The sequence below is a fragment of the Mus pahari genome, chromosome 23 (assembly GCF_900095145.1).
Source record: "Mus pahari chromosome 23, PAHARI_EIJ_v1.1, whole genome shotgun sequence".
NCBI lineage: Eukaryota > Metazoa > Chordata > Mammalia > Rodentia > Muridae > Mus > Mus pahari.
Window position 1 is genome coordinate 25,503,075 of NC_034612.1, and position 24,504 is coordinate 25,527,578.

The window sequence follows — 24,504 nt, forward strand, 5'->3', positions numbered from 1 at the left end:
TGGTCAGGTTGTCACAGGAATACCCCACTTCTGGTACCAATTTGTCTTAGTCAGGGTTTCTATTCCTGCACAAACATCATGACCAAGAAGCAAACTGGGGAGGAAAGGGTTTATTCAGCTTACACTTCCACATTGCTGTTAATCACCAAAGGATGCAGGACTGGAACTCAAGCAGGTCAGGGAGCAGGAGCTGACACAGAGGCCATGGAGGGATGTTCTTTACTGGCTTGCTTAGCCTGCTCTCTTATAGAACCAAGACTACCAGCCCAGAGATGGCACCACCCACAAAGGGCCTTTCCCCTTGATCACTAATTGAGAAAATGCCTTACAGTTGGATCTCATGGAGGCATTTCCTCAACTGAAGCTCCTTTCTCTGTGATAACTCCAGCCTGTGTCAAGTTGACACAAAACTAGCCAGCACACCATGTAAAAAATGAAAAAAAATTAATTTTTAGAAATATATTTTAAGTCATGCAAAGAACTGATGTAGTTAACTACAAGATTAAGCTTTACCTCGCCTCCTGTTTTATGTTTCCAATGCACAAGTAAGAGCAAATAACTAAAAGGCTGTTTAACGTAGATATACTTAGCAGGCACTAACCCTCGGAACTGTCAGGCATCTATCTGCTGAATATGGTATTAAATATTTAAACTTACTTTAACAGAGACTCACAAATCCTAACAGTAACACCCCCTTCCAAGATCTTCAAGAAGATATGGGCACAGCAACAATGGACTTTACCTAGACAGTGGTACACTAACCATGGGGTGAGACTGCCCAATACCTTGCCTGCTGCCAGAGAGTTGTTTCATGTTGCCTAAGACAAGGTGAGGCCATCTTCCTACTCCACAGAAAAAAGCCTCTCATCTTCTGGTCCTGATGACCAAGACTGCCTCTGCCCATGTTGTCATGGAGACCACAGGAACCTGGGACAACTGTCTAGGTAATGAACTATGGCCTAATCCCTGCCATTTTAATTAACACATGGCATTTACATTGTAATTTATCCTTCTAAGGTCTCTGATCACATTGATAGCTAAAGCTTGGCAGCTAGAGAGCAACTAGATCCTTGCCCCGAGGTAATCACCACTGGGTTAGCCCATCTGGCAATTCATTAACTAGTTAAGACTACCAGATCTCGTCTCAGAAAAGCAAGCAGGTTTGCCTGCTCACAAATTTGATGTTAAAAAGTAAACAGGTTTCAGATGTAACCTTTTATTTATTTAAAGGAATTCACTTGACAGTGACTGCCCCCAACGATCAACCACCTGTGCATTGTGGTAAATAATTGGATACAAAAGGATGTAAAGTTTATATAAGGTCTGAGGATACGAAAGCTTAAGTTATGAGGATATAAAACATGTTTTAGAGTCTAAGAAGGTGTTTTAAGGTTGGTAAATACCAGTAAAAGACTAAAAGGTGATTAAAAAGTGATTTAAAGTACAAAAAAGGAATGAAAAACACCTCAGATTTTCCCTTGCTATGCTACTGCTGTGTTAGGACTTTGAAAGTTCAGAGCTTTAACATTAATAAGTAAGTTATTAGTCCATTGTATGATCCACTATCATAGTTCTAAGCTCAAGAATTTAAGTTTCCATTGGTTGTCTTTTAAGTATAGATAAAAGATTAAAAGTGTTTCTCATTATGCTAAATTGATATACATTCAGTCTGCGGGATAGAGGGAGGAAGAAGCCCCTCTTTCACGGTCTGGAGTCGTATCGGAAATCAAGACCGACTGAGCTTTTTACCCCTTCCTCTCCAAGGAAGGTTTCTGTTTTCCCTGAGCTCACCTTAAAGAGTGCTCATGCTTTCAACAAATATATCTTTTTGTCAACTTAAAAAGATTCTTGTAAGCTTCAGGAAATCCACTCGGATTCATCCCTCATGGGCCAAATGGACTCCAGATAAGTACCTGGTAAACCGACGGCCCAAGTTTTCCACCTACTGCCTATTCCAGATGGTGGATCTCTTCCCTGAGGCCAGGCTTTGGCATGCCTCTCCTTGCAGCTACCAAGATCATGGGCCGAAAGTTTCAAATGTACATCTAAGAAAAACAATTCTCTCCCTAACCTATGTAACTTTTATCTTCTGCTTCTAACATGTGTCGCAGTATCCTGACAGATGCAGGTGTTTCCTTGAAATCTGCATCCAGGACAGCACCGGGGCGGCTACCCACAGGTGCTCTGGTCTAGCCTCCCAGACTGCCTCAGCTGGGCCTACACTTTCCTAGCTACAGATACTCTCACAGATCCTGGACGGCAGTGAAACAGGACTTGACCAGCAGCACCTCAGTTTTCTTAGGATCCCTAAAGACATCACCCCCAGTTAGCAGAAAGTAGCCTAAAGAACACACCAACCTCACTCTGTCCCACCATTGCCCCTTCTTAGTTACTCTTTTTGTTTGTTTGTTTGTTTGTTTGTTTGTTTTTGAGACAGGGTCTCTCTGTATAGTCCTGGCTGTAGACCAGGCTGGCCTCGAACTCAGAAATCTGCCTGCCTCTGCCTCCCGAGTGCTGGGATTAAAGGCGTGCGACACCACGCCCAGCTCTAGTTCCTCATTTTTAATTAAACAAAAAGGGAAGAATGTTGGCTTACAGGCAATTCTGCTAAGTTCTTCCCAAGGGGCCTAGCAGTAGCTTAAATCATCACCTGTTGCCTGCTGCAGACAGCATATTGAAGGACAGCTTCCCACCCAGTTCTCTCTCTGTTCCCACATGTTCCCAGCTGGGCTTTCTCCACCCTCTTTCTGTTCTTCTTGTCCTTCTCTGTCCTCACGGCCCTGCTCCCGTCTATCTGCCTTTACCCTTATATAGGCCTTCGATCCCTTCGTTCCCTTCCCCCTAATAAACCTCCTTTATACCGGGTCTGTTCATAGCATGATTTCCCAGGGGAATATCTTGGCATGGGCCTGCAAGGTAATCCCCTGCCATTTTTTTTTTTTTAAATAACATCCCCACACAAACTTTTTGAGTAAAATGAATAGTAGCTGTAACCTAAAGTCATGTGCACATACATAGTCCATGTCCACAGGGCTGAAGGCAAACTCTGGGAATGGGGAGGGGTTTCTCATTATCCCACTCAGAAGGCCAGATGGTCATTCTTGTTGCTTGGGTCCCTTCTTTCAGTCTCCCTGGATACGTTTTATCCAAGTAGGTGCTCTGGATCACATGTACTCAATGGCAGGAACCCAAGAAATTAGAAATAGGCTCTGTTGACTTAGTGCTTGCCTAGCAAAAGCAAAGCCCTGGGCTCCGTCCTTAGCACCACATGAGCCAGGCATGCCTGTGATCTCAGAACATAGTCGACAGAAGCAAACGGATTGGGAATTCAAGGTCATCCTTGGCTACCCAGCAGTTTTGATTCCAGGGTAAGCAAACACTTAATTGTCTCGATGAAGCATAACCTAAGGATCCATAAGACAACTCCACTGAAGCCTACAAGGGCTGAAATGCCTTGGCTAATCTCACAGCCAGAGGGCTACAACTGGCCATCTGTTTCTCATTTCTGGGCCCTGGAATGAAACAGAGGGCATTTCTGCACATGCTCACTCTGTAGATGAGAAAGGGAGCCTTAGCTAGCTCCCCCGGGGTAATAATAGCCGCATTGATCCCTCACCTACAAAGAGCAAGGAATCCACTAAAGCACATCTCAGCAGGAAGCGGGCTGAGGGCCTCTGACCACTGCCAAGAGAGGATGTGAAGAGGTGAGGGGCCTTTCAGGAAAGGGCCCTCAGGGACAGGAGCTACCTGCGCGGTGGTATTCATAGTCACACAACAAAGGGTGACTTCAGAGGCACCGCCTGGCCTGCGCCGGCAGAAAGGCATCTCGCAGCAGCCCAGAAGATCAAGAGCTGGGCTTAACAGCTCAAGCTGACCGGCCCTCCCTCAGCAACAGGAGTAGGAAGGACAGACTGGCTTGACATCCTGGGGAAAAATGAGACTCCACAGTCATCAAAAAACTCAGTGTGGAGATAGGAAGTCAGAAGAATGAATCCCATATTACGTTTCAAAGGCACATTTAAACAAGGTATCTATCTGTCTGGGACGCCAACATCTAACTGGATGCACAGCGTCTTCACAGACTGCATGCTGGTTCTGAGGGATTCCTCTTTCTCTGAGAAAGAGAAATCAAATAGACTCCCCAGATAAATTCAGTCACACACTACAAACACTAAACAATTACGATCATCTCGGGGCTTCCTTGTTAACTGGCCTGGGGCTTAGATGTTGGGGAGCTGTTCTGAAACACTGTTGTCCCAAGACCTCTGAGGCCCGTTGCTCATGTGCTCTCTCAGCTGACCCAGGACCTAATTCCTGGATCTTGGCTTCCAATGCCTTCTCCGCAGCCTTCCCCACTTCCAAACGGGCCTCCTGTGACTTCCTAGAAAACATGGCTTTAAAAAAATCCCATTAAGATACTCTTTCCCCTGTGTTAGCACCAGGATACTGCAAGCCCCGCCTAGCCATGTGACCCTTGACCTGCGTTGCCAGGACAACGACCTTCTGTCCCACAATCCACTTGGCTCAGTTCCCGCCCTCACTGGTGTGACATCATTTTCTGTATAAGAGAGGAAGCCAGCCCCTCCTCTCTCTCTCTCTGCTCCTCTCTACCCTTCTACCCACTTCGCTGCTCCCCCACTCCTACATAATAAACCTCTCCCACGTGGAACACCTTGGCCTGGTCTGCTGCTTGGTTTATCTGCCCAAAATATAAAACCCTGGAGTTGTAGAGAGAGCTTCCAGAACCCAGTTGTCATGTGAAAGCCAAGCACAGGGCTGAGCATGACACCTTTAGTCACAGCGTTCAGGAGTTCTTTGAGTTCAAGGCTGGCCAGGGCCACACAGTGAAATCCCCGACTTAGAAAAACAAAAGCAACCGGGCGTGGTGGCGCACGCCTTTAATCCCAGCACTCTGGAGGCAGAGAGGCAGGAGGATTTCTGAGTTCGAGGCAAAAAAAAAAAAAAAAAAAAGAAAAAAAAAAAAAAAAAGAGGAAAAAAAAAAACAAAATTAAAAAAAAAAACAACATCAACAACAGCAAAATGCAAATCCAATCATGGAGAGCCAATTGTGTTATAACCCCAATGCTGGGCTGTGGATCTGAATCCAGGAAGGTCCCTTAGCCTGCTGACCAGCAACCTAAGCAAACTGGCAAGCTTCAGGTTCACTAAGAGATCTTGTTCAAAAAAGGTGCAGGAATGTGATACAAGAAGCCACCTAGTGTATCTTGTATGCATATACACACAGATACTCTTATCAGGGTCAACTGGCCACAGAGCTCAATCCTTTTTTTTGTTTTTTTGAGACAGGGTTTCTCTGTGTAGCCCTGGCTGTCCTGGAACTCACTTTGTAGACCAGGCTGGCCTTGAACTCAGAAATTCGCCTGCCTCTGCCTCCCAAGTGCTGGGATTAAAGGCGTGAGCCACCATACCCGGCAGTTCAATCCTTTTTTGAGTGAGTGCAGGCATCCATGTCACTGTATATATGTTAGTCAGCACATGGTGTCAGTTCTACACTTTTACCATGTGTATTTGGGGACTGAACTCAGGTTGTTAGGCTTGGCAGCAAGCACCTTTATCCACTGAGTTACCTTGTCAGTCCCTTGCTCAACCCTTCTAATTCTGTGGCCCAAAGGTTTTGGCTTCCCTTAAGAATGGAGAGCAGGGGGCTGGTGAGATGGCTCAGTAGGTAAGAGCACCCGACTGCTCTTCCGAAGGTCTGGAGTTCAAATCCCAGCAACCACATGGTGGCTCACAGTGTACTTACATATAATAAATAAATAAATCTTAAAAAAAAAGAAAAAAAAAAAAGAATGGAGAGCAGGACTTGAGAGATGGCTCAGAGGTTAACAGCACTGCTTGCTCTTCCAGAGGTCCTGAGTTCAATTCCCAGCAACCACATGGTGGCTCACAACCATCTGTAATGGAGATCTGATGCCCTCTTCTGGTGTGTCTGAAGACAGCTAAGTGTATGCATATAAATAAAATAAATCCTTTAAAAAAATATCTATAAAAAGGGCTGGTGAAATGGCTCAGTGGGTAAGAGCACCCGACTGCTCTTCCAAAGGTGCAGAGTTCAAATCCCAGCAACCACATGGTGGCTCACAATCATCCTTAACAAGATCTAACTCCCTCTTCTGGGGTGTGTGAGGACAGCTACAGTGTACTTACATATAATAAATAAATAAATCTTTAAAAAAATCTATAAAAAAAGAATGGAGAGCAGAGGAGAGAGCTTGCTACACATTTAACACAAGAAGGGGCACAGTGGCCACATTCCAACTTACATTATGCCCAACAAAAGCAATCACGGTGCTCACACACCCACACCAAGACCCCACAGGGGAAAGATACAGAATTAAGAGCTCCATCCTTCCCCAGCCCGGGAGACAGAAATGCTCATCTCTTCCCCATACCAATGCTAGGTGAGCTAAGTGGGTCTACAGACACCACAGAGCACTGCAGACATGGAAGAATGCTTGGATGCAGGAAGATCTGCGAGGAAGCCTTTTATCCTGTCTCCACCACAAACTACAGACAGACCTCTGCTTTCTCCCACAGGCCATCAGTCTCTGTCCCTGGAACTACACTGAAAATAAGAAAAATTATCTGACCTTTTCCAATTGGTATTTAGTGATTATATTCACACAAAACCCAGCGCGAATTATAAACAAAAACAAACAAACAAACCCCTAGAGATGGTAAAGGTAGGCCATTTTCATAAAGCACATACAACTGTCTGTACCCCGGGGCACTGAGAGCACCCACATCTGGTACAGACACATGCAGGCAAAGCATCCGACACATGAAGTGGGGGAGGGGAGGAGGGGAGGAGGGGAGGAGAAGCAACATGGCTCAGCAGGTAACAGGCCACCAAGCCTTACTTGTGACAGGAAAGTCAAACACATAGGCAGAAAACATCCCAGGCTAGGGCAGAAAATTTGCAAAGAATGGTCCTTATCTCCCAGATAGAGTACTTAGGGGAATGCCTGAGGATGAACCATTTACTGAGATCTATCTGACATGAACTCAGCAGTGCCAGGGGTTAAGGACTGTGACAGAAAGGAGTGCGTGGGAATGAATGTCTGAGTGTCTGTCTTTAAACCCTGGCTGTCCTGGCGAGTGCTCTGTACATCAGGCAGATTTTGTAAAGTGTTGTTCCCCCTTTACCTGACTGTCACATGGGAACAGATCTTAAATCTGGCCTGGGACCATTTCCTCTGCCCAGCCCTGTCAGCCCAATGTCTGTTAAGCCCTAGGCCATGAGGGGAAGTGTGTGCTGTGTTCCTAGCAGAGACCAATAGTCAGAGTAGCACGCGAAACTCCACGTTTGGGATATTGACTTAGGAGTAATGGCAAATGCCATGGCCATATTGGTGGGTAGAAGGACGGAGGACACCTTGCCTATTAAAGAGATGCTCCTGCGGGGCACAGCCCAAAGGAATCACTAAGGGAAGGTGAAGGGGCAGTTAAGGAGAGTGTCTTGGGGTGGTGGCTCTCTCCTAAAGAGAGAGCCTAGTAAGTTAGGTGTAAATGTAGGGCTGTTCTAAGGAGAAGGGACACCCTCCTCTCACCCTAAAGTCTATGCTCAGTTAGTTACATGCTAACTCAGGGGTAAAGACCTACTAAAACATTCCTTGGACATAAAAGGTTAACATGTTAAAGCAGGCTTGTCAGTATGCATCTGAAAGCCTAGCACTTGGGGGGCAGCTGCAGGAGACTTGCCCGGTCCAGCCTGGGCTATATATGGAGACTCTCCCCCTCCACCCCCTTCCAGACAGCATTTCCTCGGTGAAGCCCTGTCCATCCTGAAACTTGCACGGCAGATCAGGCTGGTCTTGAAGGCATGCCCCACACCTGCCGAAAGCTCTACCTTAAAAATAAACAAACAGGGCTAGGGAGCTAGTTGGCAAAGCATTCACCTTGCAAGCATTCAATCCCCAGAACCCACATTAAAAAAAGTCTAGAACGGTTGCATATGCCTGTAATCCCATTGCTGTAAAGATGAATAGGCAGGCCCCTGGGGCTCACTGGAAGCTGCTCTATCCTAACTGTGAAACTCCAGGACCATGAAAGATCTTGTCTCAAATAAAATCGTGGGTGTCACCTGAAGCCCTCACACTATGTGAACCTACACATACAAATATACATGCAAAAAACTTTCACAGTTGTTTCCTATCTTATGCAGTCAATGTCCAAAGTTGCCCTAAGGTACTAGAAAAGGAAAGAAACAAGAAAAGGATTTCAGGTAATAGTTGATTTGGCTGAGGAAATAAAAGAGGCTATAATGCCAGCTGGGCCTTAGCTTACAGAATCAACCATCTTATAGACTGCTATAAAAATCCAAATTTCCAGGAGGGAAGTCCTACAAAAGGGATGAGGAGATATGGGAGTGGGTATAGGTATGCCTCAGTCACAGTGTGTGTAAGTCAGAAAATCCACTTCGTCCTTCTACCTCGTGGATCCTGGGGATCAAACTCAAGTCACCAGGCTTGGTCACAAGCACCTTTATGTGCTGAGTCATTTCACTGGCCCCACAGAGCTTTAAAGCAGATTCCCTCGGCTAGTGAAGTGCTTCCCTGAGGTCAGGAAGCTTGTAACCCTAGAGTTGGAGAATGGAGACAGGAAGATCCCGGGGCTCACTAGTCAGCTAGCATAGCTAGAGTGGCATGTTCCAGGTTCAATGAAAGACCGGCTTCAAAAAATAAGATAGAGCTGGGTGGGGTGGCACCTTAAATCCTAGCACTGGGTAAGCAGAGGCACAGGCAGATGGATCTCTGTGAGTTAAGCCCAGCCTGGTCTACAAGGCAAGTTCCAGGACACTCTGGGATGTTACACAGAGAGACCCCATCTAGAAAAACAAAACAATCAAAAAGTAGTGTGGCCTGGTAGAGCACACCTTTACTCTCAGAGCCTGGAAGTCAGAGACAAGTGGTCAGTATGGTTTACAGAGAGACTCAGGACCACCAGGGCTACATAGTAAGAGAACTGATCTCAAAAAAAGGGGTGGGGTAGTTGGAGAGCAATTGAAGAAGATCCTTGACGTTGGTTGTTGACTTTTAGCCTCCACATGAGCTGTGTGCGTGGTGGTGGGGGGAGGGGAGGAAGGGAGAGAGAGGGGGTGAGACCAGTATGATACCGTGGAAGGGCAATTAGATGTTTCAGGAAAATCATATGTTATAAAAATGATACACACAGTTACTATTAGTCTCGCCTAGAGCAGTGCACAGAACACAGTCTTTCTGGAAGCAAAGGCATCAGAATCAGTGTGGTCATCATCCTGGAAGTGCCTGACAGTGGAAATTCAGTTAGTAAGGGAGGAAGACAGAGTACCAAGGCTTATGATGTGTTAAGGCCACAGTCAACACTCCCAGGATCATAGGATCAGAGGTGAGGACCATACAACATCTGCTCCAACACAGGAAGTAACTGGGACCAGCGGGACCCAGGCACCCAGGAATTCTGCCCGACCAGTGGCACACAAGTTCCTTCCAGTCTGGGCCAGTGTCCTGAGCAGACCTTGGGCATGAACTCCGCAGCCAGTTCCATAACACCCAGATAAACCTCCACTCCCTCCCAGGCTTTCTAACACACCCAGGATCATAGGATTAGAGGTGCCCTGAGCAGACCTCAGCAGTCAGTCCCACAATACTCAGAAGTTCCACTCCCAGGCGCTCTAACATGCCCAGGATCACAGGAGCTTGGTCACACCAGGATCTCAGGGTCCCAGAGGCAGCTTGACTCCCAGGAGCTCTGACACAACCAGGATCAAGGAAGGGTGTGCTCCAGTCAGATATAGCCAGGGCAGGTAGCACTAGAGATAACCAGATGGTGGGAGGCAAGCATAAGAACAGAAGCAACAGAAACCAAGGTTACTTGGCATCATCAGAACCCAATTCTCCCACCAGAGCAAGTCCTGGATACACCATCACACCAGAAAAGCAAGATTCAGGTCTAAAATCACTTCTCATGATGCTGATAGAGGATTTTAAGAAGGACATAAATAACTCCCTTAAAGAAATACAGGAGAACACAGGTAAATAACTAGAAGTCCTTAAAGAGGAAACAAAAAAAATCCCTTAAAGAATTACAGAAAAACATACTCAAACAGGCAAAGGAAACTAACAATACCATCCAGGATAAAAAAAAAAAACAATAGAGAAACAATAAGGAAATCACAAAGGGAGACAACCCTGGAGCTAGGAAACCTAGGAAAGAGATCGGGAGTCACAGATGCAAGCATCACCAACAGAATACAGGAGATGGAAGAGAGAATCTCAGGGGCAGAAGATACCACAGAAAACATTGACACAACTGTCAAAAAAAAAATGCACAAAGCTCCTAACCCAATACATCCAAGAAATCCAGGAGATAATGAGTAGACAAAAACCTAAGGATAATAGGTATAGAAAAGAGTGAAGATTCCCAAATTAAAAGGTCAGTAAATATTTTCTTCTCTTTTTTTTTTCAGTAAATATTTTCAACAAAATTATAGAAGAAAACTTCCCTAACCTAGAGAAAGAGATGCCCATGAACATACAAGAAGCCTACAGAACTCCAAATGGACTGGAACAGAAAAGAAATTCCTCTGTCACATAATAATCAAAACACCAAGTGCACTAAACAGAGAAAGAACTTTAAAAGCAGTAAGGGGAAAAGGTCAAGTAACATATAAAGGCACTCTATCAGAATTACACCATACTTCTCTCCAGAGACTATGAAAGCTAGAAGATCCTGGACGGATGTCATGCAGACCCTAAGAGAACACAAATGCCATCCCAGGCTACTGTACCCAGCAAAACTCTCAATTACTATAGACGGAGAAAACAAGATATTCCATGACAAAACCAAATTTACACATATCTTTCCATGAATCCAGCCCTACAAAGGATAATAGATGGAAAACACCAACACAAGGGAGGAAACTACGCCCTAGAAAAAAGCAAGAAAGTAATCTTTCAACAAACCCACAGACAGCCACCTCTAACAACAATAACAGGAAGCAATAATTACTGGCCTGTAATATTTCTTAACATCAGTGGACTCAATTCCCCAATAAAAAGACATAGACTAACAGACTGGCTCTGTAACCAGCATTTTGCTGCACAGAGGAAACACATCTCAGTGACAAAGACAGACACTACCTCAGAGTAAAAGGTTGGAAAACAATTTCCCAAGCAAATGTTCTCAAGAAACAAGCTGGAGTAGCCATTCTAATATCAAATAAAATCAACTTTCAACCAAATGTTATCAAAAAAGATAAGGAAGGACACTTCATACTGGTCAAAGGAAAAACCTACCAAGAGGAACTCTCAATTCTGAACATCTATGCTCCAAATGCAAGAGCACCCACATTCATACAAGAGACTTTACTAAAGCTCAAAGACACATCGCACCCCATACAATAATAGTGGGAGTCTTCAACACACCACTTTCAGCATTGAAAAGATCATGGAAAGAGAAATTAAGCAGAGACACAGTGAAACTAACAGAAGTTATGAATCAAACGGATCTAACAAATATTTATAGAACATTTCATCCTAAAGCAAAAGGATACACCTTCTTCTCATGACCTTATGGTAGCTTCTCCAAAACTGACCATATAATTGGTCACAGAACAGGCCTCAACAGATATAATAAGATTGAAATAATCCTATGCACCCTATCAGATCACCACGGCTGGTCTTAAATACCAACAAAAACAACGGAAAGCACACATACACACGGAAGCTGAATAATGCTCTACTCAAGGATAACTTGGTCAAGAAATAAATAAAGAAAAAAAATTAAAGGCTTTTTAGAATTTAATGAAAATGAAGACATATCATACCAAAACTTAAGGGACACAATGAAAGCAGTGGTAAGAGGAAAATTCATAGTTCTAAGAGCCTCCAGAAGAAACTGGAGAGAGCTTACACCAGCAGCTTGACAGCACACCTGAAAGTTCTAGAACAAAAAGAAGCAAATACACACAAGAGGAGTGGATGGCAGGATATAATCAAACTCACAGCTGAAATCAACCAAATAGAAACAAAAAGAACTATACAAAGAATCAACTAAACCAGGAGCTGGTTATTTGAGAAAAATCAACAAGATAGATAAACCCTTAACCAGACTAACCAGAGGGCAAAGACAGTATCCAAATTAATAAAATCAAAAATGAAAAGGGAGACATAACAACAAAATATATTTTAAAATAATTATTCTGTTCATTGAATATTAACAGTTGAAAATATCAAAATTATGTTTTACAAACATCATGGAAATATTATTGATAATTTTTCTCACTGTGCTTGAAATTAGCATTTTCTTCATGTTTACCTTCAAAGAGTTTTTGCTATTTTGAAAATTTTAAAATATCCTTACTGATAAAATAATGTCTTTCCTAGAAACACCAAAAATCTTTTTTTTAAGTAAACTTATAGTTAGACAATGTACACAGATATATAATGTGTTTTAAATACTCTCACTATGTGAAGTAGTATCATATAAGGGTTTTTGAATATATTTCTTAATGATTCATTTTTAATATCTTATGCTCTTTTACTATGCTGAATTCCCAAAGAATATTTTGTATGTTTTGAAACAATTTAGTAGTATTCAACATCAGCTATAGGATCCTCAGTTATGGATGGTGTTAAATGCTCATTAGGGATGCTTTTAGGGTACGAAAGTATATGAATATAAAAGTTGAACAAATTTTTATGTATTATTTGATTCTCAAAATACTCAATATTATTAATATGTTTGATGTATAAATGCATTTAAATAATGAAAAAATAAGGAAAAAAAAAAGAAGGCCATAGTCCCAAACTGATAAACTAAAAACTGACAATGTGGGTTTGGGGAGATGGTTCAGTGGTTACAACAAACAAACAAACAAAACTTTATGGTGCATGGGAGTGTCATTTCCCAGTGTGCTGGCTTACAGTTCTGCTAGACTCCCCCTATCCACCTAGCAATAGTTATGTCATCATCTGCCACCATTACTACCTTTGCCACCAGCTGGCAGCAGGTAAGAGGTCTGCTTGCTACCCCAGCCCGCCTTTTTTCTGTCCCTCTCTCTATCCCTTCTTTTTCTCTCTTCCCCTCTCTCTATCCACTTCTCTCTCTCCCTTCTCACTCTGTCTTTCTCTGTTCCCACATGTTCCCAGCCAGCCTCTCTTTTTTCTCTTTCAGCATCCCCCCCCTTCTTCTCTGCCTCTCCCTTCTTCAAGTCCTCACTCCCTTTCTCCCACAGTAAACTTCCCTTCTATCAGGTCTGTCGCATGGTGTGATATCTCAGGAGGACACCTTGGCATGGGCCTGCTAGGTACCCACTTACCCCTCTGCTGCCTCCACATTACATATCATAACATGGGAGTCCACATGGAGAGGCAGAGGAAAGTGGATCTTTGCAAGTCTGAGGCCAACTTGGTCTGTACAGCAAATTCTAGGTCAGCCAGGGAGATCCTGTCTCAAAAATAAATAAATAAATAAATAAAACTATGGTACTTAGAATGAGAATGGCCGCCACAGACTCATATTTGACTGCTGTTGAGACTCATATATTGGTCCCCAATTGGTGGAACTGTTTGGGCAAGATTAGGAGCTGTGGCCTAATGGAAGAAGTGCCTCACTGGGGACAGGCTCTGAGGTCTCAGCAGACTCACAGCATTCCTAGTTAGAGCGCATAGTCTCAGTCTGTCTGTCTTTTACGTGTCTCCTGCTTGTGGATCACAATGTTGAGCTCTAGCCAGGCAGTGGTAGTGCACACCTTTAATCCCAGCACCAGAGAAGCAGAGGTGGGTAGATATCAGTCTGAGGCCAGTGTAGTCTACAGAGTGAGTTCCGGTATAGCCAGAGCTACCCAGAGAAACCCTGTCTTGAAAAAAACAAAACAAAAACCCAAAAAAGATGTGTCCTCAGCTACTGTAGCACCACCCCTGCCTGCCACTTGCTCCCCACCATGATGGTTATGAACTCTAAAACCTCTCAAAATGTAAGCCCCAAAAAACTCTTCCTTAGGTCGCTTTAGTTTAGAAAAGTAACTAAAAAAACCAAACTGGCCAGTGGGCAGGCAAGTCAGTCCAGTGGGTAAAGGTGCCTGTGGTCAAAGTGTGATGACCTCAGGTCAATCCCCAGAACCCACTGGGAGACATTTGCAAAATACACACACACACACACACACACACACAGAGAGAGAGAGAGAGAGAGAGAGAGAGAGAGAGAGAGAGATCACATATGTGGCCACACAGATCCTTAGAGGCACAGATCTGGGAAACAGATGTCATATGTCTCTACTGAATATGACAAGAGCCAAATCACAAGAGGTCCTCTGGCTGCAGCTTAGTTTAGAAGTTCCCCTGCGAGACTCAGAGGATGGGGTCAAATGTCACGCCTGCAAAGGCACTAGCAGGGGCATCTGCCAAGCAGGCAGCAGCAGCCATCCAGAACCTACCTGAGCACATGGATGAACGGGCCTTTCATGGCCCCTCCCCTCTCAAGCCCTGTTTTTGCAGACACAAGGGACAATGAAGGCAGGATTTACCAGAGGAGCCACCCAGTAGCTGCTTCCTCCTTCTTCCTTATTTAACCTCTCTCAGGAGAGAGGGGCTCGAGACCTGCTTGAATGGGTGTTTAAGGCAGGTGAATTTGTTCCCATTAATTTTCTTAAGTAATAGAAGAACAGATTGAAAGGCTATCTTGGGTACTTATAGGGACACTCTGCCCAGTGTTTGCTCAACCACAAGCTGCTTTTGGCTGACAGCAATGCCATGTTCTACTCCTTCAGCTCTCCCTATCTTCAAACTTTGAGTTCTGGTAGCAGAATTGACAAAGCACAACCCAGCCCAATTCCTTGACACAGGGTTTGCCTTCTTTAGTAAAGTGTTAGAGCTGAATTGAGGCTGGAGTCTTCCTCGTTCTTGGGAAAGCCTAGATTACAAAAAGCCTGAGATTTTCGGAGACAGAGCACTTGTCTACATTTGCCTAGCATATGCGAGGTTGCTGTGTCCAACCCTCAGCACCACACACACACACACACACACACACACACACACACACACAGCCTACATAATGGTGTACTACTCTTTTTTCGTACTCACTCTGTAGACCAGGCTGGCCTGGAACTCACAAATATCTACCTGCTTAGTCCTACTACTCTTGAGGGACACACGTGCGCACACACACACACACACACACACACACACACACACACACACACGGCTGAGCATGCAGCTTGGTGGGCAGAGTGCCTGCCTACTGGGCACACAGGCCCAGGGTTCCTTCCATACCTAGTACTGCATTACTCAGACTCTGATGATGGCACAAGCCTGTAATTTTAGTACTCAGCTGGTGGAGTCAGGAGGATCAGAAGTTCAGGTCATTCTAAGCTACATAGTGAATTCCAGGCCAGCCTCAACTACATGCAATTATCTCCAAAACATAGTAACAAAGAAACTCAATTTTTCTCTTTCAAGTCCAGCTAAAGTGTCACACTAATGACTTCAGTTCTAAGAAACTTTGAAGAAGAGTTTAATTTCACAAACTATGAAAAAATTTTTTTGAATGGGAGAGCTCAGGACCTCAAAAACATGAAAGTAACTCGAGGGCATCTCCTTCAGTGACCCACTCTGTGGGAAGGCCCCCATAGAGGATTTTGTCCTACGCTGTTCTCAGTGGCCAGTGAGTGCCACTGGTAACCATGCCGTGGGGAGGAGGAGCATTTCCCCAGTGGATAGAACCCTGAACCTTCTCATGGATGCCCAGCCATCTGAGTACCTTCAGTTTCCTCCCACTGAAGAGCCGCTTCCACAGGCAGCAAACATCCGGTGACACATCTCTCTCTCTCTGTCCACATAGTCCCTGAAGTGGCTGTGGAGAGAAAGGCAAGTTTTGTAAGTTTGCAGGAGGTGACATCTGGTGGCTGGAATTCTCTGGTTACAGCCACTAAAAAGTCAGCATTGGCTATCAGTCAATGAAGAAAGATAACGCTGTGGAGATGCCGGGGCAGACAAGGTTAAGCCCACTGACAAAGGTCCTGGACACAGGGCCATCATTTGGAAAGATAGCAGCTGGGAAGGCAGAAGCCACTGTTAGTGGGCTCAGGCCAAGACCTGCTAAATGACCCTTTTCTACGTGTTGCTGAACTCATTTTGACATCTTTCCTCCTAAAAAAAAATGGTCAGATTGCCTCAAAACTTGTTATCTAATCTGAGAGGATACTTTCCATACCAGAGGGGAAGCAGCAAAGAGGCTGCATCCAAATGAAAATGATGCACACCCCACAGCTGTGGGGACAGAATGCTTGACCTTATGGAGAGAAACTCACCAAGGCAGGAGAAAATATATGGGAACAATGGTGGCTCTCCTAGAACTTATGGGAAGACGTTTTCAGGTTCTCTACAACAAACACAGCTTCTCGAAGCAGAAAAAAGTGACATTTCTATAAAGCCTTTTTCTTTTTTTATAATTACTTTTTGTTGTTGTTTTTAGTTTTTTGAGACAGGGTTCTCTGTGTAGCCTTGGCTGTCCTGGAACTCACTTTGTAGACCAGGCTGGTCTCGAACTCAGAAATCCACCTGCCTCTGCCTCCCAAGTGCTGGGATTAAAGGTGTGCACCACCACGCCGGGCCACATTTATTAATGTGCGTGTTGGGGGAGGGGTGTCTGTGACGTTCAGAGAACAACTTGTAGAAATCAGTTTTCTCTTCCTATCGTATGGGTTTTAAGAATGAACACTCAGAGCCGGGCATGGTGGTGCACACCTTTAATCCCAGCACTCGGGAGGCAGAGGCAGTGGATTTCTGAGTTCGAGGCCAGCCTGGTCTACAAAGTGAGTTCCAGGACAGCCAGGGCTANACAGAGAAACCCTGTCTCAAAAAAACAAAAAAAAACAAAAAAAAACAAAAAAAAAAAAGAATGAACACTCAGGGGAGCTGAAGAGTTGGCTCAGTGGTTAAGAGCACCGACTGCTCTTCCAGAGGCCCTGAGTTCAATTCCCAGCAACCACATGGTGGCTCACAACCATCTGTAATGGGATCCGATGCCCTCTTCAGTTGTGTCTGAAAAAGCTACAGTGCACTCAAATATAATAAATAAATAAATCTTAAAAAAAAAAAAAACAAAACACTCAGGACATAAGACTTGGCAGCACGAGACTTTACCCACTGAATTATCTTAGTGACCTCCCAAAACTTCTATTTCTAAAAGATTAATGTCTTCCTCGCTTGAATGAGTCATACAGAACCAGTTCATTTGTGGTTCTAAAAAGATTCATCAGGAACAAGGAGTCTCAAGTGACTTTGAGGATAGGTAGAATCTTAAGTACAGCTTTTTTTTTACAATTAATTAATTTTGGTTTTTAAAGGCAAGGTGCAGCCCTGGCTGTCCTAGAACTCACTCTATAGACAAGGGTAGCTTTGAATTCAGACATCCACCTGCCTTTGCCTCCTGAGTGTTGGGATTCAAGACTTTATTGTGGGAGATCTAAAAAGGATTTTGTACATTTATTTATTCTGTACATGCGCACACTATGCATGGAGGTCAGAGGTCAATTTGCAGGCCAGTTCTCTCCTTCCACTATGTAGGTCCTAGGGATCTCACCGACCTTTTGGCTTTTGACCCTAGAAGGTCTGGCATTGCAGACTTCTTGCCTCAGTTCTCCAGGTGCTGGGACTACTGGAGTGGCTCACCATACCTGGTTTGCACAGGACCCTTATAAGGTACATGGGGACTATAGACATAGCTCAGTTGGAAAACTGAGGACCCAAGTTTGGATCCTCAGCACCACATAAGAACCAGGCCCAGTGGGTAGAAATGTGTCTATAGTTCCAGCATGAGGTGGGGTGGGGTAGCAGTGAACGGAGACAGGAGGATCTACAGACTAGCCACCAGCCCAATCTAACTGTTGGACCCCGGACACACACTCAAGGTTGTTTTCTGGCCTACACAGACTCTTGCAAATATACACAAAAGAGTTGCATGGGCTGACTTCTCTAGGAGCGCTGGTCTTCAGGGTGGCACAACAGGTAGGAGGGAGTTGCTCAGAAGTGAGACTCCCTCACACAGGAACAGCCAGTTTAGGACACTGAGCAATGGACTGTGCAGGTGAGATGGCTGCTCTGAGCCCATGTGGGGCAGCATTCCTAGCCTGAACTCTATCCAGACGGGTGGTTGGACTGTAAGTCTCCCAGCCATTTCTTTGTGCCTCTGGTCACACTTCTGCCCTTGGCTCTCACCTGGACAGCTTTTTCAGCTCATTATTGATGTCATGGTTGCAGGGCTGCTCTTTCTGAGCTCGCACTAGAAAATCCCGGGCCTGCTCATACTCAGTTAGGAGGAGGCAAGCCTGTGAAGAAAGGACAAGACGTTAGAGGATTAGCAGTTGTAGTAGCCCAAGTGAGGCCTCTGCTCTTGTAGGAGTGCACATGTAGATGGAGAGCAGAGGCAAACCTTGCTTTCTTCTTGGGAGCAGCCCACCTTACTTTTCAAGATAAAGTCCTCCTTTGAGACCCAGGGCTCCCCAATTCATCTAGGCTGACTAGCTAGTGAATCCCAAGGATCTACCCATCTGTCTCCCCAGTGCTGGAGTTCAGCACTGTGGGTTCTAGAGAAAGCCTGGCAAGCACTTTACTGAGTTGCTGTCCCAGCTCCTTTCCCCACTACCCCCAACTCACCTGCCCACACCTGAAGAGGGCCTTGGCGTTCCTTTTGTCAATGAGCAGAGCCTGCTTCCCATAGCGCAGGGCCATGGCAGGTCGGTCTAGCTTCAGGTACACAAAGGACAGGTTAAGGAGGACTAGAAGCTCGGCGGGTTCCACCAAGTGCTGCTCCTCACAGATGGCCAATCGGCGATGGAGCAGCAGCAAGGCCTGGAGAGGAGAGGAAAGACAAAGGGTCAAGAGGGACAGTCTTCCATCCCCACAAGTCACACTACAAGTCATATTACAAGTCACACAGAACCACTGATCTACAAAAGAACTCAACTAGTTCATAAAACAAATCACTGATATATTAAAGTCAGAGGCTTCTTAAGATTTATTTTCATTTTTTTTTAAAGATTTATTTATTTATTATATGTAAGTACACTGTAGCTGTCTTCAGACACTCCAGAAGAGGGCGCCAGATCTCATTAAGGATGGTTGTGAGCCACCATGTGGTTGCTGGGATTTGAACTCAGGACCTTCAGAAGAGCAGTCGGGTGCTCTTACCTGCTGAGCCATCTCACCAGCCCTATTTTCATTGTTTTAAATTATGTGTATGTGCTGTGGAAGTCTAAACATCCTTAGCCCAGGAGTAGCCTTGTTGGAATAGATGTGGCCTTGGTGGAAGAAGTGTGTCACTGTGGGGATGGGCGTTGAGACCCTCATCCTAGCTGGAAGACAACAGTCTTTTTCTGTTTGCTTTTGGAACAAGATGCAGAACTCTCAGCTCCTCCAGTGCCATGCCTGCCTGGATGCTGCCAGGCTTCCCACCATGATCATAATGGACTAGACCTTAGAACCTGTAAGCCAGCCCCTCAATTAAATGTTGTCCTTTATAAGAATTGCCTTGGTCATGGTGTCTCTTCATAGCAATGGAAACCCTAAGACATGTGCCAAGAGGTGGTGGCGCATATCTTTAATCCCAGGACTCAGGAGGCAGAGCCAAGCAGATCTCTGAGTTCCAGACCAACCTGGTCTACAGAGCAAGCTCTAGGACAGCCAGGGATGCACACACACACAAAAAAACTGTCTCAAAAAACTAAATTAAACAAACAAACAAACAAACAAACAAACAAACCACATGGGGTGGGATGTGTGCACATGAGTATAATGCCTGTAGAGGCCAGAAGAGGGCAATAGATCTTCCTGGAACTGGAGTTACATGTGATCTTGTGCCTAATGTGGGTACTGGGAATTGAACTCAGGTCCTCTGCAAAAGCAATACATGTCTCTAACCACGGAGACATCTCTCCAGCCCAGTTTGAAAGTTTCTAACAGAAGAAGGCACGAAATCCCGAGTGAGGCAGACAACATACTCTACTCTTGTGCCTCAAAAGGATAAAGGACAATAAACCCACCAAGAGTCAAGGACAAGCTGGGGTCCCAGCAACCACACCGGGTGGCTCACCGCTGTTAGGGGTCCCATACCTCTGGCCTCTAACAGCACCAGCACTCTCAAATGCAAATACTCCTACACAGACACATACACATAATTAAAAAAACACTTGGGAGGTGGGGTTTGAGACTGTGTCTCTCTCTATAGCCCCGGCTGTCTCAGAACTCACTATGTAGACCAGGCTGGCCCCCAACTCCCAGATTTCTGCCTGCCCCTGCTTCCCAAGTGCTGGGATTAAAGGTTTGTGCTAACACTGCCAGCTTCCGCTTTTCTCAATTTTTACTTAATTTTTTGTTTGTTTTTTAGTTTTATGTGTATGGATACTTTGTCTGTATGTTTGTGTGCATGTATGCCTGGTACCCAGAGATCAGAAAAAGGCATCAGATTCCCTGGACCTGGAGTGATGAGTTACAGATGGTTGTGAGGTAGTATATGGTGCAGTGAATCCAACTTGGTTCCTATGTAGGAGCAGAGTGCTCTAAATTGCTGGACCATCCTTTCAGTACCCCGTATCTGCTCCTTTGTGAGACAGGGTTTCTCTATATAGCCCTAGTTGTCTTGGAACTTACTCAGTATGTAGACCAGGTTGGCATGGACCTCACAGCAGTCTGCCTGCTTCTGCCTCTCAAGTACTGGGACTAAAGGTATGCACCACCATTCTAAGCTTCCCTGTTTTCAATCTTTGAGATAGGGTCTCATGTAGTCCAGGCTGGCCTCAAACCCACTATGTAGCAAAAAATGACCTCCGATTTCTTATGTTTAATTATGTGCATGCATGTGTATCTGTGTACTTGTAAAGACTAGAGATAACATATAGAAACAGCAGCCCTTAGAGCTGGAGTCACAAGCAGCTGTGAGCAGCCTGTGAGTGCTGGAATAGAACTCAGGTCTTCTGCACTCTCAACTCCTGAGTGATATCTGCAGTCTGAATTTCAACTTCTGGTTCTCCTGTCGCCGACCCAAGAAAGCGTATACCTGTTTTACACAGTGCTGGGGACGGGGCCCAGGGTTTCATGGGCGTGCCATCTGAGCTGTATCCCCAGCTCAGGCCTGTTTTCTGGAGAAATAAAACTGAAAAGATTATTGATTCTGGAATGGGCAGGTGGAGTGTTGTTAGTGGGTGTGTGAAATAGTTGTTCCCACAGCAGAGAGCACAACAGACCTCTGCCTCACCTGCTTGCCGCAGAGCCCTAGAGCTGGAGACCTGACCGGCCACAGAGTGACCCAGTCTCCATAGTCAGCCGGACAGGAAACCCCACAGATGGCACAGTGAAGGAAACCAGCTATAGCTGGAAAGGGACAGGAAACCCCACAGATGGCACAGTGAAGGAAACCAGCTACAGCTGGAGACGGGTAGTGCTGGGTGGAGAATATTTTAATAACATTTTGGGGAGCAGTAGTTTGTTTGTATTTCCATGTGTGCATGTTTGTTTGTGTGGATGTGCGCATGGGTGTGTACCTGTACGTGCATGTGGAGACCAGAAGACAACCTCACGGATCGCTCCTCAGGAGCCACTCACTCACCTTGTTCTTTCGGGCACAGCCTCTTCTGTTGGCCTGAAGCTCACCAAGGGGATTAGCTTGCTGGTCAGAGAGTTCCAGGGACCTGCCTGTCTCTGCCCTCCCAGTACTGGGATTACAAGTGGGTACTAGTACACCTGGCCCTTTTTCTTTATTTTAAATATGGATTCTCAGGATCAAATTCACATCATAATTCTTTCTTTCAAACTCTGTACCAACTGAGCTATTTCCCCCGACAGGATGGTAATTATTAAACTACATATAGGCATAGGTAAGAAAAAGTGCATAGCTCAATGAAGCTTCATCACCCAAATATACCCAGGAAAACAGCATGGAGATCATCACGCAGTCCAGGCATGGCAGTGCTCGCCCCTCATCCTAGCACTCAGGAGGCAGGGACAGGTTATCTCTGTGAGTTCAAGGACAGCCTGGTTTACAAAGCAAGTACTGGCCAGCTAAGGTTACACAGTGAGACTTAAACAGACAAACAAATAGAATCAACAGCCAGAGCCAGGTTTGTGCCTCTTCCTGTAACCCCAGCACTTGAGAGGCTAGGGTAGGACTGCCATGAACCTGAGGCCAGCCTGGGCTATAGAGTAACAGTCTTAAAAAAAAAAAAAAAAGAAAAAAAGATCAACATACAGAACATTGTCTCACACTAGCCCATCCCAAACTTCCCCTCAGTCAGTTCCTTCTACCATAAGGATTTTTTTTTCTGTATATGTGTATATGTGGGCAGAGGACAATGTCACATGTCCTGCTGTATCACTCTACCTCAGTGGCTCTCAATCTGTGAACTGAAACCTCTTTGGGGGTCTAGTAAACCTTTCACAGGGGTCACCTAACACCATTGGAAAGCACATTTACATTACAACTTATAACAGGAGCAAATTGACAGTCATGAAATAGCAACAAAAATAATGTTATGTCTGGGGGTCAACACATGAGGAACTGTATTAAAGGGCTGAGCATTAGACGGTTGAGAGGCTCTGCTCTACTCCCTCAGACAAGATTTCTCACTGAGCCAAGTCTCAGCAGCCTTCTTGTCTGGCCCCCACAACATTGGGATCGAGCATGTGTGGCCACACCCGGCTTAAAAACAGCAGCGCTGGGCGTGGTGGCACATGCCTTTAATCCCAGCACTTGGGAGGCAGAGGCAGGCGGATGTCTGAGTTCGAGGCCAGCCTGGTCTACAGAGAGAGTCCCAGGACAGCCAGGGCTACACAGAGAAACCCTGTCTGGAAAAAAAACAAAAAACAAAACAAAACAAAAACCCAACAACAACAACAACAACTCCTTATGTGTAAACGTTTGTGCAAGCCAATGTGAATGTCGTGCAGGAACCAATGGAGGTCAGAAGAGGGCATCACATTCCTTAGAACTGGAGTGCAGGCAGCTGTGAGCCATATGGACGCTGGGACTCAAGCTCTGATCTTCTGTATGAGCAGGAAATTCTCTTCACTGTTAAATCATCCTTCCGGCACTCATGCCAGCATTTTATGTGGGCACTGGGACTTGAACCCAGATCCTCATGCTTCTGAAGCAAGCACTCTTCCTCACTGAGCGATCTCCCCAGCCTCTTTTTGCTGAGACAGAGACTCGCTAAGAAACCCAAGCAGGCCTGGAACTCACATCCTCCTACAGCCAGCCTCCCAGGCACTGGGATTCCAGGCATGAACCACCAGGCCAGCTTACTGTCATCTTAATGGCTGCCCACAAAGAGTAGCAAAACAGATGAAGCTTATGCTCTCAGGTTTTCTGGGGCTGGAGAGATGGCTCAGAGGTTAAGAGCACTGGCTGTTCTTCCAGAAGATCTAGGTTTGAATCCCAGCACCACACAGTATTTCACAATTGTCTGAAATTACAGTTCCTGGGGATCAATTCCCAGGGACCAGACATTTTCTTCCGGCCTAGGCATGCCTGTGGTGGGCAGACACCCATACAGACTGCACAGCCATACACATAAAAAGTTAAAAGGTAAGTTTTCGGAACACAGACGTCATAGCATTCTTACCCGCTTGTATCTCACTTTGGCATCACAGAAGCGATTCTGGCGGAAAAGGTAGTTACCAAACTCCCTCTCGGTTGCTGCCACTTTGAGGACCTTCTGGAGTGGAAACTGTTCTTGCTGCTCCTGAAGAGCAGAGACAAGAGGGACGACATGGAGCCAGAAGCCCCAGTGGCACAGTCATCAACACTTCTCCCTTGGACCATGAACTTACTGCTTGTGTGTGCAGAGGCCACACAGATGCATACTATAATGGCCCCATCTACAGAGCAGCCAGGTGTCAGGGGCTGCCGTGGTCTTTCTCAGATTCCCCCAGAAGCAGAAGGACCCACAGAAACTGAGGGAGCCTGCCAAGCCCAGACCAATTACTCAACAAACATTTGGCAGGTCCTAGTTGGCTCAGGGCCCAGGGGGTTCTACATGCTCATGGTGATATTCTGGCTTCATATTAGAACCTCCATAGGCCCCTACCCTGAGCCTGAAAATCAGAACCCCAGGTAAGTGCAGAACATGTACTCTGTGGAAAGGCATGATAACGGTGAGACATTCACTGTGGCCCTGACAGTTTAGTGTGTAAGACCAAACCTTGTGGAGGAGCAAAGCCTGCAATGGCTGCACAGCTACCACCACATACCCATGGTTGCTGATGGGATTACAAGCTCTGTTTCTATGGGCAAGGGAGCTAGAGGTCACACAGGAAAGCCAAGACTCAGGTTAGGAGAACTGGAGCTCTATATCCCACGTTCCCTGAGGCTGTTTCAGCTTCCTTCTCACGTCAAGCTAGTAAAAGCCCTTTCTCTCTCTCTCTCTCCTTCCTTCCTTCCTTCCTTCCTTCCTTCCTTCCTTCCTTCCTTCCTTCCTTCCTTCCTCCCTTCCTTCCTTCCTTCCCTTCCTC

General features: G+C 45.5%; 1 protein-coding gene across 4 annotated transcripts in view; it reads right to left on the reverse strand.

The window, feature by feature from the left end:
• Fkbp6 (FKBP prolyl isomerase 6) overlaps positions 1-24,504 on the reverse strand; it is a 55,553-nt gene that overhangs the window by 25,809 nt on the left and 5,240 nt on the right. For 2 of the 4 annotated variants that reach the window (XM_021187021.1, XM_021187022.1), the window contains exons 5-8: positions 23,616-23,735; positions 18,658-18,852; positions 18,220-18,329; positions 15,494-15,853 (exon numbers count right to left, since the gene is read on the reverse strand). In XM_021187021.1, the coding sequence (XP_021042680.1) occupies positions 15,763-15,853; positions 18,220-18,329; positions 18,658-18,852; positions 23,616-23,735 (516 nt within the window). In that variant the 3' untranslated portion in view covers positions 15,494-15,762. Of the gene's footprint in view, positions 1-15,493; positions 15,854-18,219; positions 18,330-18,657; positions 18,853-23,615; positions 23,736-24,504 lie in introns of those variants that run through there. The other 2 variants (XM_021187020.1, XM_021187024.2) reach the window with 2 other exon arrangements.